This window comes from Scomber scombrus, chromosome 1 (assembly GCF_963691925.1).
Source record: "Scomber scombrus chromosome 1, fScoSco1.1, whole genome shotgun sequence".
NCBI classification, from domain to species: Eukaryota; Metazoa; Chordata; class Actinopteri; order Scombriformes; family Scombridae; genus Scomber; species Scomber scombrus.
This window is the reverse complement of record NC_084970.1, coordinates 33065985-33084969: the sequence shown is the minus strand read 5'-3', so window position 1 is coordinate 33084969 and position 18985 is coordinate 33065985. Positions and strand designations below refer to the sequence as shown.

General features: G+C 39.9%; 1 protein-coding gene across 1 annotated transcript; it reads right to left on the bottom strand.

The window, feature by feature from the left end:
- Positions 1–1167: 1167 nt before the first annotated feature.
- Positions 1168–18985, bottom strand: LOC134000538 (sodium/potassium/calcium exchanger 1-like). The gene is made up of 8 exons (XM_062440300.1): positions 17990–18985; positions 13812–13991; positions 11162–11270; positions 5770–5931; positions 2885–3153; positions 2268–2357; positions 1609–1775; positions 1168–1470 (listed from the first exon to the last, which is right to left on the bottom strand). The coding sequence occupies exons 1-8, from the start codon at positions 18983–18985 to the stop codon at positions 1221–1223; spliced, it is 2223 nt and encodes a 740-aa protein (XP_062296284.1). The 3' UTR covers positions 1168–1220.

Sequence of the window (18985 nt, the reverse complement as noted above, 5' to 3'; positions counted from 1 at the left end):
ATACAAAATGAGGAAAACACATCTGGAACCAGCAGCTCCTCCAACTCCTCAAGTTTTACTGTCATCCATTGTACTCAGAACTCAGAAGAAAATGACCTCCGATACAGAAAAAAACTAGCACAAGATCCATCTAGCCTGAGTTTGCACTTAAAACACACCTGACATCATAGTAATGTGGCGACGCACACAGTTAGCAAGAAAGAGAATGACCTTTTCATCACTTTATGTAATGTTTATGTTGTGAAATGAGCTGTAACTACTTTGTAAATGCCATTTCCATTTCTATTCAGTCGATTTGTGCTTGATAGACATCTTCATGAGCACGTGGTGCTCGTCTAATGGTGCTGTGCTCATTGATAAAGTCCTCAGTGGATGCTTGTGAAGTTCACAGACCTGCAGAAACAGGATGGAGGTTTCTGGCACAACTTCATCTACTTCCAAGGTGCACAAAGAAGGAAAAAAAAAGTCTGAAGAAAGTCAAAGCTCCAGCAACACTTAGTAGTGTAGGAGAACTTTATTAACAGACCAACGTGCTTCAGCTGAAACATGTTGGTCTGTTAATAAAGTTCCTCTATACTACAGGTGCTGCTGGAGCTTTGACTTTCTTCAGAAGTTCAGAGACCTGATATACAAACATCAGCTTACTGCAGGCGTTCATATTTTCCGGGATGCATTTAGATTGGAAATCAAGAATACCGACTGAGAGCTTTGAACATTCGACTTGCAATAGTTGCAGCATCTATTCAGGCCCTCCTCATAAAAGGGATTGCATAAATGGATTCTGGGAAATGTAGGAAACCAATTACTGAAGAAGAGTTGAAGGAAATGTTGTACACCATTGCTGCGTTAGAAAATCTCTACTTCCATCGTGGTGGTTTTTACATAATAATGAATTTCACAGAATTCAGACACTCAAATAAAAGTGCTGGAGGGTAAACACAGTGCACAATACTGTAACGGTATCTAAAAGTAGCAGCTAGAAAATGTTGAATATCACTACAGATTATGTGAAGCTGTGTTGAGGGTGGATTTTTCCTTTAACATCACTGCTCGTTTAGCCACGTCTCTACCACGTGTCTACCTGCGCCAGGTTCAGCCGTTTGAGATAAGGTTTGGTTTTACTATCTAAAATATCCTACGTACAGTATTTGATCCGGTCTGCACGTCCTAAGTCACGTGCAGCGGTGGCGTGCGCTCCCTCCGCCTCGACTCGGGGGTGCTCAGATGGAAATGGGGCAGGTGAGGATGCGATCCTCCAGCATGACGCTGAGGACGAGGAACACAAAGTACAGTACGAACATGGTGAGGCCCAGCATTTTGCTCATCTTCCAGCGACAGACCGCGATGGAGATGATGACGAAGAGGAGCATGAGGAAGAGCAGCACGATGGCGCAGAACAGGCCGTTGGAGCTGACGGCCACCGGCTCGCCGTTGTGTAACACAGTGTAGATGAGCCACGGGACTGGCAGACTAAAACCAGAGAAGACAGACAGTGATGTGTCTCAGTTTACAGTTCACAGAGAGTTTGTCTTGACCAGAGCATGTTCAACAAAACTCAACACCTCTTTGTATCATGATGTTTACTTTAAAGGCGAGGCTACTACTCACCCTATAGTGATGTCGAAGATGTTACTGCCCACTGAGCTCGATACGGCCATGTCTCCCAGACCTTTCCGGGCCACGATCACACTGGTGATGAGGTCTGGGATGGAAGTCCCGGCCGCCAGGATCGTCAGGCCCATTATTTCCTCTGAGATGCCGACAGTCTCACCCACCTGTGAGAAGAGGAGAACGTGTGAACAGCTGTTGGTGCAGCTGAGGACGTGTTACTGCTGGTTACCAGAATCAGTCCCAGCTGGTCGTATCATCAGTTTTTTGATGCTTTTGGTCATTTTACCCATTTATAACCTAATCAATGGATCAAAACCTGTGATTCCTCCAGTAAAGCGTGTTAAACATTGGATTTATTGTCTTAATGTTAAAAAAAAAGAAAGAAAACTAAAGAAAGACACTAACAAAAAAAGGTGTACATCAAGGCCAAAAGAAAGTTACTGTTAAATATATATATTTGTATTAATAAAACATATTTATAAATCAATAAACATCATGGGAAAAGTTTAATTACAATGGGTACAAATCTTATTTTAATATACAATTTGTGATGGGTGCAAACAAATACACACACACACACACACACACAGTTTATATATGTAACTACGACTCAACAATCTTTTGTGACACAACATGTGTGTGAAGAGTCCACCGACCTGATGAGCCCACCACACCATCATGTAGGAGAAAATTCCGATCCACAGGATGGAGCCGATAAATGCCATGGGAAAGAATCTCCTGGATGCCTGAAAAACATGAACGATGTTTATAAGTCAGTGACAAATGAGGGTTATGATTGAATTGACTGTATATAAATATGGAAGTCGTGACAGCCCCCAAAAAGTGAAGCTAAATCATCTGGATCGCCCCCTGGTGGCTGGCTGCAGTACTGCATGTCATTTTAAGTCATTCTTATCATGCTGATGTTTGTCCAAGTCCTCATTTTTATGATTTATGATAAGCATGTTTTTAAATGAGTAATTTGACCGTATAAGAAGGGAGTGTGACTTTTTGATTGACAGCTGTGACAGCCGCTCTCACAGCTCCATAATGACTAAAATGCATTTGGGTGAAATGACCCTTTAATGTCATATTTTCATTGGATTGTTCAAACGTGGATCCAGCTGAAAATCTGTGCGGGTCTAATTAAAGCTTCCGTTTCTATAATTATTATCATTTGTTCGTCGTTGTCGACCAGCGGGCCTCTTTAAAAGGCTGAGGCTGAGGTTGCTATGGTTACGGTGATGATGAGGCCCGGGGGGTTGTTACTCACCAGGTTGCGTACGTCCGGCAGCGTGAGCCACAGCGGGAACACGATGGGCAGCAGCAACAGATAGGTGACCTGCTTGCGTGGGGTTTCGGGCCACTCTAAAGACAACGGCTCGTTTTCTTCCTCCTCCTCTTCTTCTTCCTCCTTTTCTTCCCCCTCTTTGTTTCCGTCGTCGTCAGCAGCATCGCTTCCTTCACTCTCATCAGAGCCGCTGCTTTCTTCATCACCACTCTCGTCCGAGCTACCGTCCGAACCCTCAGATCCCCCCGCTGCTGCTGCTTCTACTGCTCCTTCTTCTGCCGCCTGGAGGAAATGTAATAAGTTACAGATTACTAGTTACGCTATGTAAAATGTAACAAGTAATGTAACTATTTCAATAACTTAATCAAAGTAATGTAACATATTACATTTGATTGTTTTTTTTAATTTTCTAACCAGTGTTTTCAGCTGTTAGGGTAAATGTTCCCATTAAGCATCAAAATCTAAGTCCAGCTGTTTTTCATGGATACTGACATGATTTATAAGGGAGATCATTTCTTATAAAGCAACATTTATCTCTCATTTGAAAATGTATTCATTAGTTCATGTAGATTTTGGAATATAAAATATTATATATAAGATATTTTATGATAAAAAGTCAAAAGTCTGGCATGGAGCTTAATTGGTACTGTGACTCCATTTAAGCTCATGTGTGCTCCAAATAAGCTCACATCATGATTTATTTACAATATATGAACAAATATTGATTTCAGAGAATTAAAAACAGCAATATATGTATTCAGTAACATGTTAAATATTAAAAAATGAGGAAAAAACCCTCCTGAGCAAAATCTTAAAGGTGTGACTTCAGATGTAACCTCCTTTATAATCATCAACATTTTAATAAGTAACTGTAACAGATTACAGTTACATTTATTTTGAAGTTAAATTATCTAACGTCATACATGTAACTAGTTACTTCCCAACACTGTCTACCACACACCCAAAATAAAATGGTTACTGCTCCTAAACAGTCCAAAGAGGTTTCTGATGAAGATCACAAGCTGAAACACACTGGTGTCACAGTAAAGTTGTTCTTTATACTGAAGTGCTGCTGGAGTTTTCACTCTCTTTCTCCTCTAAAAAGGTACCTCACAAGGGTTTCATAGTTATTTAGTTTTAATAGTTTAGGGTTCCCTGGAGGAGCATGAACATCAGCATCCCCAGTCTGTGTCTGTTGTGGATCTTTGTTGCATGTCGTTCCTCATCTCTTTCTCTCCCCTCGTCTCCTGTCATCTCTCTAAAGTCACTCACCATTATAAAATCATTATAAAATGCCCTAAAAAGTTTAAAACCCCAAAACAATCATTAGTGTTTTGTATCTGACCTGCAGACATCAAGCAATTTAACTTTTTCCTCATGATTGAGGACATAATTATAAGAGTTAGGAGCTGCAGTGATGTAATCTAAACTAGCTAACTGTATATAAAGTAGTGTAAACTAGCTCCACCTGCAGCAGCTACAACAGTAACATGCTGCTCTAACACTGATGCTTCACTATTAATAATCTAATGATGTCATAATAATAATATATCAGTCAGAGGACCAAACCACTACTTTTACTGTAATACTGCATACTACATCACTCAGAATACTACAGTACTTTTACTGTAATACTGCATACTACATCACTATAATACTGCAGTACTTTTACTGTAATACTGCATACTACATCACTCATAATACTGCAGTACTTTTACTGTAATACTGCATACTACATCACTCATAATACTGCAGTACTTTTACTGTAATACTGCATACTACATCGCTCATAATACTGCAGTACTTTTACTGTAATACTGCATACTACATCACTCATAATACTGCAGTACTTTTACTTAAGTAGTATTTTTTTCATGCAGGACTCTTACTTGTAATGGAGTATTATTACATTGCTGTATTGGTATTTTTACTTAAGTAAAGGATCCGAGTGCTTCTTCCACCACTGATTGCAGATCATGTGTTTTATATGTACATAAATGCTTAAAGTAACATTTTGCAGTACCATAATGCATCAACACACATTTCTATGTGTTAAAATTATTTCTTTTTGTGCTAGTTTCTTATTGTAAAATGCACTTGAGGTCAGTAACTCTGCACTTCACCCGACCCCGTCTGGAGAGCCTGATCAGAAGGCTGAAGAGCGTCTCGTCTCCTGCTCGATTTTACTCAGAGAAGGAAAGATATGAGTAATCGGGGCAGCGTTCATCATGACGGTGATTCATGGAAAAGCATAAAATTGAGGGTTGGTGAGTAGGGGGGGGGTCTTTTTAGGAGGCATTTTGTGATGGGATATTAACTTTTCCTAAATATACATATTGTTAAAATAGTTTATTGCCACCAAACTTCATTGTAGCAGCTGGAAGTATCTGTGTGATATCATGTTGTCTACGTTTGTCATTAACAAGATTCATTTTCCATTTTAGGGGCTGAATGTTCTCCGTTATTAAAAAAAAGAAACAATAATAATATGAGTTTATAGCTCTCAGCAGAGATATGAATTTCCAGCTAATTCAAGCGCAACATGAATCCTGCCTTCACATATTCATCAAGACTTCTTATTTCCCTGCGGTGGTGAAGTTGTTAGTAAGAAGCAGCTGCATTCAAGTGGTTCAACGCATGAAAAAGAGGAATACAGATGCTGCTGGGTCTTTATCTTAAGAAATATTACTTTGAAAGGTTTGAAAATAAAGTAAAAAACAATCACATCAATCAGAAAGCTTCTAAAAGTTGTGCCATGGAAACTTATGTCCAGAATCTAAACACATGATGAGCCTTTATGAGTATTTTCTCAGTTAGTAGCCTCCGAGGGCAGAGAGACCTGAAATCATCATCATCATCATTATCGCGTACCTTCGGCTCTTCCGGCTGGTCGTCCGTCTTCTCAGCCGCGTTCTCAGCCGTCTCCTCTGGCTTCGGAGGCTGTGAGGTGGACGGCTCGGGTGCAGCGCCCGCCGGTGCAGGGGCGTCTGCAGCGGCGACCTGATCAGACTTTGGCTTTGGTTCATCATCTAAAGATAGAGCAGATATGTTGAAGTATTTCAGGATTTAAGACGAGTTTTAACTTTAAACAAGTCTCTGTGGATGATGGAGAAAAATATTCTAACTTTATGGTTTTAATCCTGAAGTTTTGGGCACTTTTTTTTTAAAGAGAACTGTTTTGTTTTCTTCACACTTTTTGTGATCTGAACATAAACATTGATTCATTTTAGCACAATTATTATGCTGTGTGGGCTGGTATGAAGTACCAGTGGGAGTGATTGAAGTGTTTGGAGATAAACATACTCTCTAATGGAGGAAAAGGCACACACACACACACACACTCCGATCTGCATGTTAATCCTCAGGCTGATTGATTCGGGCTCGTTCAGGCCTCTCCAGGCTCCCTGCAGCCCCACTTTGCTCTGCACCTCAGACTCTGAAGCACCTCATTACTCCACACTGTGACGCACAAACACACGGACGGAGAGGGCTCGGCTGATTGTGGAGAACCTCCTCCTTCAACCCCCCCGAACCATCTCCGACGATCAACAGACCATCAACGTTTTATGGGTGCTCTACCTCAAAAAAATATATAACCTCACAGTATGATGTTATAATAAAAAATACCAGCAAACCTTCAGAAAACAGAACAGAAAGAACAGACCTGTTGCTTCTGAACTGTGGAGATTCTTTAAATAGCACTTATGAGTCTAATAGTGCAGCATTATTATTTACTAATATGCATGAAGAATTATGAACTGTATCTCAATTTGTACACAGACTCACATTTGTGAATTTGTGCAGTATGAAGGCTGCAACTAACAACTATTTTCTTTATCAATTTATCTTCCAATTATATTTTGATGAATTGTTTTTGCCTATAAGACATTAAAAGAAAAATGTGCTTCATAATATCCTAGATTCAAAGATCATATCATCAAATGTCTTATTGTGTCCGACCAACAGTCCAACACTCAAAGATATTCAATGTATCATAATGTAAGACGAAGAAAAGCAGCAACTCCTCAATTTTAAGAACCTAAAGAGATCAAAACGCCAATAAAAGGTGCTCTATATTCTACACGTGATGCTGGAGTTTTGACTTCTTTGGATGTTTTTTCCTTCTCTGTGCACCTTAAAAGTTAAACCTAAAATAAAGGCTTAACTTACTAAAATAAATTAAAGTCACCCTGAAACCTCTACTCTGTTCCTACAATTTTGAGATCCTGAAACTATGAACTATTTGGCCTTTTTTCTAAAATTATTACTCAAATGATTCATCAATAACCAAATAGTTATCTGCTGATTGACTTATCAATTAATCAGTTGCAATCGTTGCAGCTGTAATGTGGACATAAAAACATTATATATATATGTATAAGAACTTAGTATTACTTAGTATTTACATTGAAGAGCTGAAAAAACAGAGTTCAGTTCTAGTACAGGTTCACCTCTCATTGAATGTTACTTATTGATCATTATCTTGTGATTGGTGGGCAGTAGTGGCATCATCCGGCCAATAGATGGCGCACATGTGGCACTCCTCCGAGCTAAATATATTACTATTAAATATTTGAGCACATGAACTAGTTTTAACTTTTTAAGCACTTTTCTATCACTGCAAATAAAGTTGTACAGTATGAAATTAATCGCACAAATGAATCTATTTTATATTCTCTTTGCTATTGATCACCATCAGCAGAACAATACAAGATATTTCAACACTCTTGATCCCGTCTCCATCTGCAACAGGTAGATGGATGACTGGTGAGAAAGACTCCTAAAGAGCACCGAGCAAGACAACAATGCTACAGTGAAATCAATGAAGTGAAACAATACTTCATACATATATATTTACATAGTCTTAACTTTCAATAGAGCTAGGCTAACAGTTTTCCCCTGCTTTCAGATTATTCCTGAATATTCTCATGCAACTCACCTTGAGAGCGGCGGTGACGTGACTTGCTCTCTAACTTGCCTGCAGCCGGGACGTTCAGAGGCTTTACTTTGTTCTTTGCTGTAATTAAGAGAATCATCGCTTGTACTTTGTGAGTCTGTTTAATATCAGGCGAGACAGACGTCCTCCACATCAACACACTGCTGACCTTATAGTCACACACCGGCCATTTTCATAAAGGTTTGGCATTGAATGTGTTAAACTAGAGTTAATTAGAGTAGAGTTAAGATGAATGCTTGAAATGCAAATTGTTCTAAACCAATGTGGAAGAGACATTAAAGATTCATACAAATGAATTTGTTCTAAAGAGGCACAAATGAGCGGTTTAAGAACTTTTGTGGCATTTGTCAGAAATTTCTCTGAGCTATGAATGAACTGGTGTAAAGTCTTAATATGTTGATTATATATGTATAATTTTAGATGTAATATGCTGTATTGCCTCTTATGTACAGAGTCGTGTTTTCAAGTTTCACTGTGTTAAAAAAAAAAGGAATAAAAATACATGAGTCCAATTAATAAAAAAGGTCCATACTAATAAAAAGGGAACCTTTTAAATTAGCAAAATAATAAATAAATAATCTCTTAATGTCAATAATTTGGGAGTTTATATATAATAGTGAACTGAAATAAAATATATAAGTGAAAAAAACTAAAAGAAACTCATTGCAAAACTAATATGAAAAACTAGCAACCTCAAGCAAACAAGAAAAAGTGGAAATTTTAGGATAAGAATCTGAAAAACATCACTGTTCATGAATTCTTTCAATTTCTTGTAGTTTAAATGTTTTAAATATATTTTACCGGTACAATTCAAGTTTTGCCATCAGCCAGTGTGTGAACAAGGTCAGTGATCCTCACAATGACAAAAACAAGACGACAACAGCACAGAAACGACGGGATGCAAACACAGAAACATGCGACCGTCCAAAATCAGTAAATCTGGGACAGAAGCACAACGGACACGACACAACAACTAAATCTTACCTTTCCTCTGCACTGACCCTTCCCCTCTCACATCACCATTAAAGGACGTCTCTGACAGAAACACACGGAATTATCACCCAACGTTGTCTAACTCAAGTCATGTGACTCCTCAACTACATGCTACCAGACATCCGTTATATGAAATGATAAAAATGTATTCCTGAATGATATTTGAAGCCGGACGATGAAGCGAAAGTAAAATAACTTCTCACGATGAAGCAAAAATCAAGTTTCAAATACACTTTCTCAAGCACGACTAGCAGAAACATACTCGAATGGTTGCACTTGAATGCAACACAGTTTAGCACCAAATGAACACAAGAATACACACACACACACACGAACTACGATCACAACCAGACACGACAAGAACCACGACAGCGAGGCCACTCTTACCTCGCCTGGATTTCCTCGGGCCGGGGGTTTTGAGCGCCCCTCTAAGGGCGGCTGAGTCTATGCATGAAAACCACAGCAAACACTTTTATTTCTGGTGCGTCTGAGTTTCATTTAATTTGTATGCTATTGCACAACACTTGACTTTAACTCTTCTGAACATTAGAAGATCCCTTTATAATGCACTTACAATATAAGTGATGGAGGACTAAATCCACAGTCCTCCTTCTGTGCAAAAAAAAGGATTTAAAAGTTGATCTGAAGCTAATATGAAGCTTCAACCGTCCAAAATGAGTCAAATCTTCATCTTCTATGTTTCAACGTTACAGTGTTTTTAGTACCAAAGTCTTTTTGTTACTTTACTTCCATCACAGCAAAAAAACAGGCAAAAATCTCCATCACAACACAAAGTGGTGACATCATTAGATATCTACCTACTTTCCTTCCACGCGCCTCTCCTTCTTACAATTTTACTTTGAGATCTCCTGCATTTCCCAAAATGCCTCTCAACAACATCACTAGATAGTTTTTTATTGTTGGTTTGAAAGACAAAAAGCTCTTTGTATTAGATTCTGAGTTGACAGCAAATGTATTGAATATTTTTGTTTAAGTTTGGTTATGTTTAATTTAGCCTTTATTAATGTCATCTAAAATCTTAATTTAACACCTAGAGTTTTAACAGCACTCAACACCTGCAACAAACTACTGATTACTAACTTCACACATTCATGTTTTGCTTATTTTGAGCCATCTTTAATAGATTACTTGCCTAATTTATATTATTATGTGGACCTCCCTTCTTTGTTATGACCTGAATGAGCCAGGCCTAACATATCAATAATAATAATAGTAATGATCATTATTATAATGAATAAATAAACCACGATCTGCTTTCAGACACATTCGGAGCAGCAGCTGGACACATAACCGCTCAAATGTAAATCCAGGAATGAATTACAGGAACTTGACTGAGATCTGTTCTTTAACTATGTTTCATTTAGGTTGGAGCTTTGTTTTAATGTCTGAGATAAAGAAGGTGCTTTATATTCAAATAAATCAAATGAATAAAAGAAAGTTTTACATCATTGTGCTGATAAAGACGCTGAAAACTAAAACCAAAACTGATCTGGACAAATTCCTCATGACACCACGGCTCTCTGAAATCCACTGCAGCACACTGAGCACTTTATTATCTCCTCACCTAAATATCTAAATGTATGTGTTTGAATAAGAAACATCTTTAAAAAGTATGAGATCTCAGGTTCATGCTGAAAAGACCCTGACATGTTACCACGGTAACGGCGTCCTGCACAGTCCGGCTGCAACGGAGGGAGCCGGTCTCAGCTCCGGTCCCACCGCTTCACCGCTTCCTCCGGGGATAAAGAGCTTGGTCTGCTAGCAGGCTGGCTCTTATCCAGCTTTTATTAGCCTGTATTGAAAAGCTGATTAAGGATCAGCGGTGGCCGAGTGCTGCGAGAGCGAGGAACACGACCTGCCGAGTTCGAGGACGGGCTGAAGGTCGCCTTGGTTCATCACGGAAGGACAGAGCTGAGTCACTGCCAGCTTCACTGCATCCAACAGCACAGTGGGATCTATTATATTATATCCAAATATATATATATATATATCCGCAATGACTGGGAGAGTTATGTTTATACTGCTTCTATTGTTACATAAATGTTAAGGCTCAATATGTTCCCTAGAAGTGAAGCTAAATATGTTTTCTAAGAAGTGTGAGATTATGAGATTATAAGAAGAAGGTCATAGGGTAAGAAGTTTACCTTTCATTAATGATTTACCTGCTTATTCTTAAATAGTACACCTGACTTCAGATCATTATATAGATTCTACATCTCTCCGTACCATCGTTTCACACCATCACTTTTTTCCAAAGAATGGCTCTTGAGATGCAGATTTTTCTTTACCTTCTCCCAGAGGGTCCAGCGTGTGGATCATCAGCTGAAAGATGGTGCTCCTTAGCGACGTGTTGTGAAGAGAAGCCGAGCTGCCTCCTCGCTGCAGGACGGGATGCACCTGACGATCGGTAGACAGACAGACAGTCAGAAACCAAACAGCAGCGACAACTGTCAGGTAAAGTAGAGTAAAGTTGAGCCAGTGAAGACTTTAGAGGGCCAACAGCAGCACCAATATTTGGATAAGAGCTGACATGTTCAGCTACAACCTACCTTACAATTTGACAGTTAAATGCTCAAAAACTATGAAAAATCCTCTCAAACCACATTTTAAACAATTTGCAAGCGTCGGTTTTAATTATCAATGCCAACTATAATAGAAATGACTGATTTCATCACTAAAAAAGTAGGAAAGTAAACAACTGACTGTTTGCTAAATCGTTCCCTAAACAGCGACTAACCGATCATATATTAAAGGACCAGTTTGTAGGATTTATTGGCATTTAATGGTGAATACGCCTTCCCTTCCTCCCTTTCCAAGCATGTAGGAGAATGATGGCATGATGGCTATGATGGCAACAAAACTCCTTCTTCTGTAGATCCAATGTTTGTTTTGTCCATTCTGGGCTACTGTAGAAACATGGTGGGCTCCACATATGAATATAAAGGTCTCACTCAAGTCTTTTTTTCAGGTGATTATACACTAATGAAAACTTAGTGTACACTTATGAATTTCGGCCAATAGATCTCTCTAAAATCTTACACATTGGTCCTGTAACAACCACAAGTAGGTTTTTTTTCTCTACATGTTAAAGTGGAGTGCATCAAGTAAGATTGATACTCAGCATTTAAAGAGTTTGGAGGGTTGTGTCTTTTTTGTGCCTTTAAAAAAACTAAATCCGGATGAAATGGTTTTAACAGTGTGTCTGACTGCTCTAATGTTATCTGACATTGTTAGCATACTTAGCTAATTATCTTACTGTCAACAAGACTAACCTAAAAATAGAAGCCACCTTGTTTTAAACAACCTTTGAATATAGATTCCTGAGTTTACAAGGTGTACTTCAATCCACCATAGTGTCACACACTTTGCCCTACAAAGCAATGGAGATTTCAGAGCTTATAAGATGCACCTGAATGCATCATGAAGCTTTACAAAGTTATGTATATGCACAATCAATTTTTAAAGTGTTTTTGTTTTAAGTGGTAATAGCACAAACATGCCTCTCAAGTGTAGATGTGACGTGATGAGAGCTCAGAGGAAGGTGTCTGTGTGTCTACGTCTGTTTGGGAGTATATCAGAAAGAGAGTTGTGCAGCTCCAAATATAGAAAAATCAATGGGAACTTCAGCAACATGACCCAAGATAGAGTTATATTTGCCAAACACTGAAGCCCCTTGTCCCAAAAGATGCTTCTCTTGTAATGTTGCAGCAGGTGTGTGAGTTAAGCAGCCAAATGGGCTATGAAAGCACAAAATAACTGATTTTACATTTTTTCCTCATCATAGTAGCTTTACACTGAAATACAACTACAAATTATTTATTTATTTCCATGTCATGTTTATCAAAGGTGAAGATTATCTTTGCCTGGGACCTGTTAGCTTTAGCATCACTCTTTTAGCATCAGGTGCATATTTGATAAAATCCGCCAGCTGCAGTTGTTATTTCAGTCATGCACTTTTCTCTAAATTAGTATGTAATCAAGTTTGCAAGGTTTTTAAGATTACTACAGATTCATCATTGTAAACTGCTTATGTGCCAATCTAGACAGATGCAGCAACATTAACTAAGCTGGGCAAAGGCTCAAAAACAGTCAATTACACAACATTTTCTATGTCTGATTTAATATCTCACCAAAATTGATGCACAAAACATCATTTTTAAGAGGCCGTGAACTTGATAACTGCAGATACTTTTTATGACTTGCAGACAAACTGTTAAAACTCTCCACTGTAAAAGCCAACAGGTGGAAAAATTAACCATTAAGAATTAACCTTTGTGTCGTCCTCCCGGGTCAAATTGACCCTGTCTGTTTTGACTGTTCCTTCTTTCCTTCCTCCCTCCCTCCCTCCCTTCCTTCCTTCCTTCCTTCCTTCCTTCCTTCCTTCCTTCCTTCCTTCCTCCCTCCCTCCTTATCTCTTTCTTTCCTTCCTCTCTTTCCTCCCTTCCTTCTTTCCTTTCTCCATCCCCCTTTCTTCCTTCCTTCTGTCCTTCCTTCCTCTCTCCCTCCTTCTCTCTTTCTGTCCTCCCCATTACCTTCCTTCTTTCCTCTGTCCTTCCTTCCTCCCTTCCTTCTTTCCTCCCTCTCTCCTACCTTCTTTCCTTTCCTCTGTTTCTCCCTCCCTCCTTTCCTTCATTCTTCCTCCCTTCCTTCCTTTTTCCCTCTCTCCTTCCTTCCTTCCTTCCTTCCTCCTTTCCTTCCTCCCTTCCTTCCTCCCTCCCTCCCTCCTTTCCTTCCTTCCTTCTTCCCTCCTTTCCTTCCTTCTTCCTGCCTTCCTTCCTTGACTCGAGGACAACAGGAGGGTTAAAATAGGGAACAGATAATAGTGTTTGTTTGTTGTTACAGGTGTTGAAAGCCTTCATGGCACTGACCTGCTGATTTATCTTCCTCATGTAGAGTAAGATAACAATAAAAAGTCAACAGTAAAATGTGTTTTCGTACCTTAAGTTTCGCTTTGTCCTCTTGTGATTCTGCTGGTTTGTGTTGAGGGGTTCCCGGAGGCGCCGCTGGTTCTGGTTTCGATTTGTCTTCAGTTTTCGGTGCAGCAGGTGCAGGAGGTGCAGGTGCAGGAGCAGGAGCAGGAGGAGGAGGAGGAGGAGGAGGTGGTGCAGCTTCACTCTCCTTTAAAGTAGGTAACAATTTAATAAGTGAGTCAGCTCATGTTAGATATGATATGTTATGCTATAGAAACTAAAATATAGATCAGAGAAAAGTTAAAGAGGGGAAAAACCTAAAAAACTGGCCCATTTTTTGAACGGTCATTAATAAAAAAAGACTGAATCAATCTAATCAAAAGACTCTGGTAAGCAGTGTAAAGATTTAACTTCCTGATTTAGGTTAAATATATTCTGGCTGCAGTGTTTTGTACTTGTGAATATGTAACTGTGCTCCCTCTTGGGTGGACCGGACAAAAGACTATTAGTGTAATCCAATCTAGTTAAACTCATACATGCTACACAGTGTTATCGCTATCAGCTAAGTAATGTATGTCACACCTCGAAGGCTTATTAGCTGATCTTGAGGCTCTGTCTTGGAAGAGCATCAAAATCTAGTTTTACAACCTTCGTTATTTAAGATGATGCCTTATTTCACGGTGCGTACCTCCAAATTGGAAAAAAAAGGTACTTTTGATCAAATTTCCACACAGCAATCGCGGAACAACCCTTCCAGTACTCGGCATAAAGCGAGAGGGGTGGAGCACGAGGGGTTAATCAGAGCCCAGCAGCTCATTTTTTTGTCGCAGGGACCCCTTGCAGGTTAATCCGGCAGGGGCTTTAAGAAGATCTTGGTTTCATTTGATCACTCGCCTTTGGAAACATGCGTCTGTTGCTGATTTGACTGTGTGAACAGACCAGGCTGCTTAATGTTAAACTGTTACAGGTGCTTATTGTGCAGGCTGGCTTTGTATTTTTATCCTAAACTTACTTTTCTCTACGGAGAGCTGCTTAAACAAGTCAGATTCATCAAAGGAAACCTGTTGAATGACTGCTTCCTGTCTGTGTGTGCACTCATAAGATGCATCCAACATGATTTTAAGGCTTCCTGGTCCACCTAATTCATTCCAGTTTGGGGGCAACAGAAAGAAGCAAAGACTTATTGCCACATCCAGCAGTTACGGAGCAACGTTATTATTAATTTTGGAGTTATGTTTCTCTCAAACTGGTGAATATAAGTCCATTATTCACTGTCATTAGCTCTGTTATTGGTCTCCACCAGCTCCTGAGAAAAATACTCTTTAGCTGCTAGATGCTCCACTATGTTCACCAACTGGTCACAAAGTTTGGTGCTGCGCTGATAGTGGATGAATGAACCAAAATGCTAAATGCTAAAACTGTGAGGTGATGCTAAAAGTGCTAAAAGTATTAAAACATATTCATTGGTGTGGCTTAAAGTGGCAATGAGCGACTGTTTCATATTAACAATGAATCAATGACAGTGTGTGATGAGTTGGTCTTGGCTCATAGTGATGACTGTACAGAGAATTATCAGTGACTTCATAGTGAGTTTCAGCTCATTGTTTAGCTGTCTGACTGCAACTTTACTGGTCTGGTTCACTCTCAGAGCTCTTATGGTGTCATTTTAATAAGAAAAAGCAGTAGAAAGCCCACTGGACACTACCTGCTCAGCACCAAACTGCAAACAGACACAGTTAGCTGGAGACTAGCTGGTGAACATAGTGGAGCATTTAGCAGCTAAAGAGCCAGATATTTCCCTCAGGAGTTGGTGGAGAGTGAAAAAAGAGCTAAAAGAGAGTGAATATTAGTCTTACATTCATCAGGTGGACAGAAACATGACTCCTAATGAATGATAATGTTACTCCATAACTGCTGGATGTGGAAATAAGCAACTGTTTGCTAACATGTAAACAAAATATCAACTTAAAAAATGATGATTTGATAAGTTAATGCAGCTTTAAAGTTCTATTTTTACATGTTTTTGTATTTCAGTGACATGTTTAAACTCTAAAGTTCATTAAGGAAAAGTATTATTATTATTCTAAAGTGTTTCTTTGGTTCTCTTAAATTATTAGTAGGTGCCACTTAAGAACAGATCTGTTTTAAATGAGTGGTCCTTGAATAAGACCCATTGACTGTGTGTCCTATGTTTATTATTCAACAGGTATATATGTATTAAATAGATAAGATAAAAAAAAAAAACTGGGGGGAAAAAGTGTTGAATTGTACAAAATGGATGTAAATGGATAATAAAACATGGATAAAAAGTATATAATGGAATTTGTGGTAGGGGATTATTTGAATTCCAGTAATTATGAGCCATTAATGTGGCATCATGTCTCATTTCACTCAGTGTTATGACTGAGGGGGCACATGCAAACTGCAGACGTGCTTCAGGCTAATTGGAGAATGAGCTGGAGATACTTGAAATACTGAAACACAGTTCTGCATGTTAATCAGGCTCAGACATTTACTGCTGTGTGCACGTCTGCTGGCAGTCTGCAAAATAACAATTTTATAGAAACATTTTTTTTTTTTTGTTATAATAAATGAAAGTGGAAAGTCTTCATATTGGTATTTCAGGACTGTGGCAGAGACAAAGTGACATTTCCATCACTTCATCGCTGTCTCGCTGTCTGTGACACCTGGAGTCCTTTATGTGCAGCACCATCAAAGGGTTTTTACACAAATACAAGCTGTCCCCCTGCTCAGACAGACAAACCACTGTCCCCCCTTTTCACTGTATCTGAGCAGGCAGCAGTCCCAACTGTGAGGAGATGAAAGGACAGAAAATATAGTGTGTATAGAGAGATGGAAGTTGTCCAGAAAACAAATGCTTTGCAGAAACGTTTGTTTCGACTCAACACGTCTTTTGTTACGTCTGATTGTGGCTGCATGAGTTCAATCAGCACTTCTGGTCACTGTAAACTGGGGTAGGGGGATAATTCAGTATTTTCAGGGCTGCAGATAATGATTACTTTAATTTTTGATTAGTTTTGAATAATCATTTGGTCTATAAAAAGGTAAGAATATAGATCCCAGAGTCTAAGATTAGGTCTTTAAATGTCTTGTTGTGTCTGACCAACTATCCAAAACCTAAAAGACATTCAATTAACATTTCATAAAAATAGAGAAAAGCTGAAAATCTTCTCATACGAGGAGCTGGATGTAAGTAATATCTGCTTAGCTAAACGATTAATCAGTCGCTGATTTATTTTCAGTTCTAAATAACGGAAAGCTGCAACTAACAATTATTTCTCCCAGTTATTTTCTAGATTAATACACTCATTGTTTAAGTCTATAATTGTGAAAAATGCTCATGATCCTAAATCCCACACGGTGATGCCTTCAGATTTTTTACAATCAACAGAACAAAAATTAAATGAATCCAATGAGTCAAACACAGCAGCACATCCGCAAGGTTGAGAGGCTGAAACTAGAGAAGGTTTGGCATTTCTGCTTTAAAAATGATCTTTACTATTTATTTTCTTTAGTTTGACCATCGACTATTTGATTATATTCATATTCTATCAAAATATAGGACTTTACTGTTTGTAAAGAGTTTTTTGCTCCTGGTTGCAGAGCAGCGAAAACCTGTCTATTCCACAGAGCGTCAAACAAACATTTAAATGTTTTGACTTTTGGAATAATTTACCATATTGTGATGAATATTGATACCATAAAATATTCTAATATTGTGATATTGAGATACAGATTTCAACCATATCATCCAGACAAATCTTAAAAAGACACCTCAAAACCAATTCCATAAGTCCATATGCAACTATGCAAGTATGAACACATCAGCCTGGACTTTAAAAACCTTTGAAAGACATTTTTTTCCACTGTTTTCTGATATAATTTCAGCTCCAGGCAACGGATACACAACACTTTAATTTAAAAATGGCAGTTTAAAGACACTGTTGCTGGAAAATCTGCTGCGTGGCACTGATTTCATCTGATGCTGCAAATCAGTGAAGCTGCCAATTAGTGGCCGTCATCAGATGTTTGGAAGGTGTCGAGAGCTGATACGACTCTGAAGCAGCAGTTTACATCTATATTTAACTATTCATTTATCTTTGATGGACACAGATTGATAGAAACACTGGCAGAGTGTTGTTTTACCGCCACCTCTGGATTCTCCCGTGCTTCTCTGTGACTGACCTTCTCCGGCTCCTCGCCGGTCCACACTTTGACGATGCTCATGTGCTTGTTGAGCTGCGTCTTGACCACGTTCTCGATCTGACTGTTGAACTTCATGAACGTCACGTAGCTGATGTAGCCAGTCACCAGCAACATGCTCTCCCACCACAGGATCATGTTGTCCAGGAAGAAGATGATGAGCATGATGAGGTCCAGGATGTAGAAAGTCACATCCCGGAAGAGCGGCCACCAGGTGAGGTGCAGCATCTCCCGGGAGAAGATGGCGCACATGCCAATCACAAACAGGATGTTGAAGACGGCCGAGCCCACGATGGTGCCGATGCCCACGTTGCTGTGGGAGACGAACACGCCGATGAGGGAGGTGAAGAGCTCTGGAGCGGAGCCTCCGGCCGCCATGAAGGTGGCTCCGGCCACGTCGTCAGAGATCTGCAGTTTGACGGTGATGACTTCCAGCGCAGGGACGAAGAACTCATCGCAGACGATCGCCAGGGCGACAAACATGTAAGTCATACCTAGGACGTGCAGGGCCACCCAACCTTGCCGTCGCTCCTCCACCGAGAAGAGGTCCTCAGGGTACTCGCCCTTCCTGTGAGGGGGCGGTACAGGGGGGCGTGGGCGAGCTGTGGTGGTGGTCGTTGGCGGTTGAGTGGTAGGAGGTTGAGTTGGAGGAGGTTTGGGAGGTTTAGGATCCACATAGACACACTGTTCGATATCTGTCCTGTTGACGATTATTACCAGAGGAGGTTTGGTGCTCGCAGGTGTGACAACCTCCTCCTGCGTCTCATTGGGTGCCATCACCTCCCGAATACTGACCTCCACGGCGTCATGACCGCCCTCCTCTCCTGCGAAGGTGTCATACGCCTGGGCGGAGGCTCGCGGCTCCGACAGCCTGGCCTTCAGAGTCAGCGTGTAGACGACGCACAGCAGCACACCTGAGATGAAGAAGAGGACGCGACTGCGCCTGAGTCTCCTCCTAGGAGGCGGGTGCACGTTCAT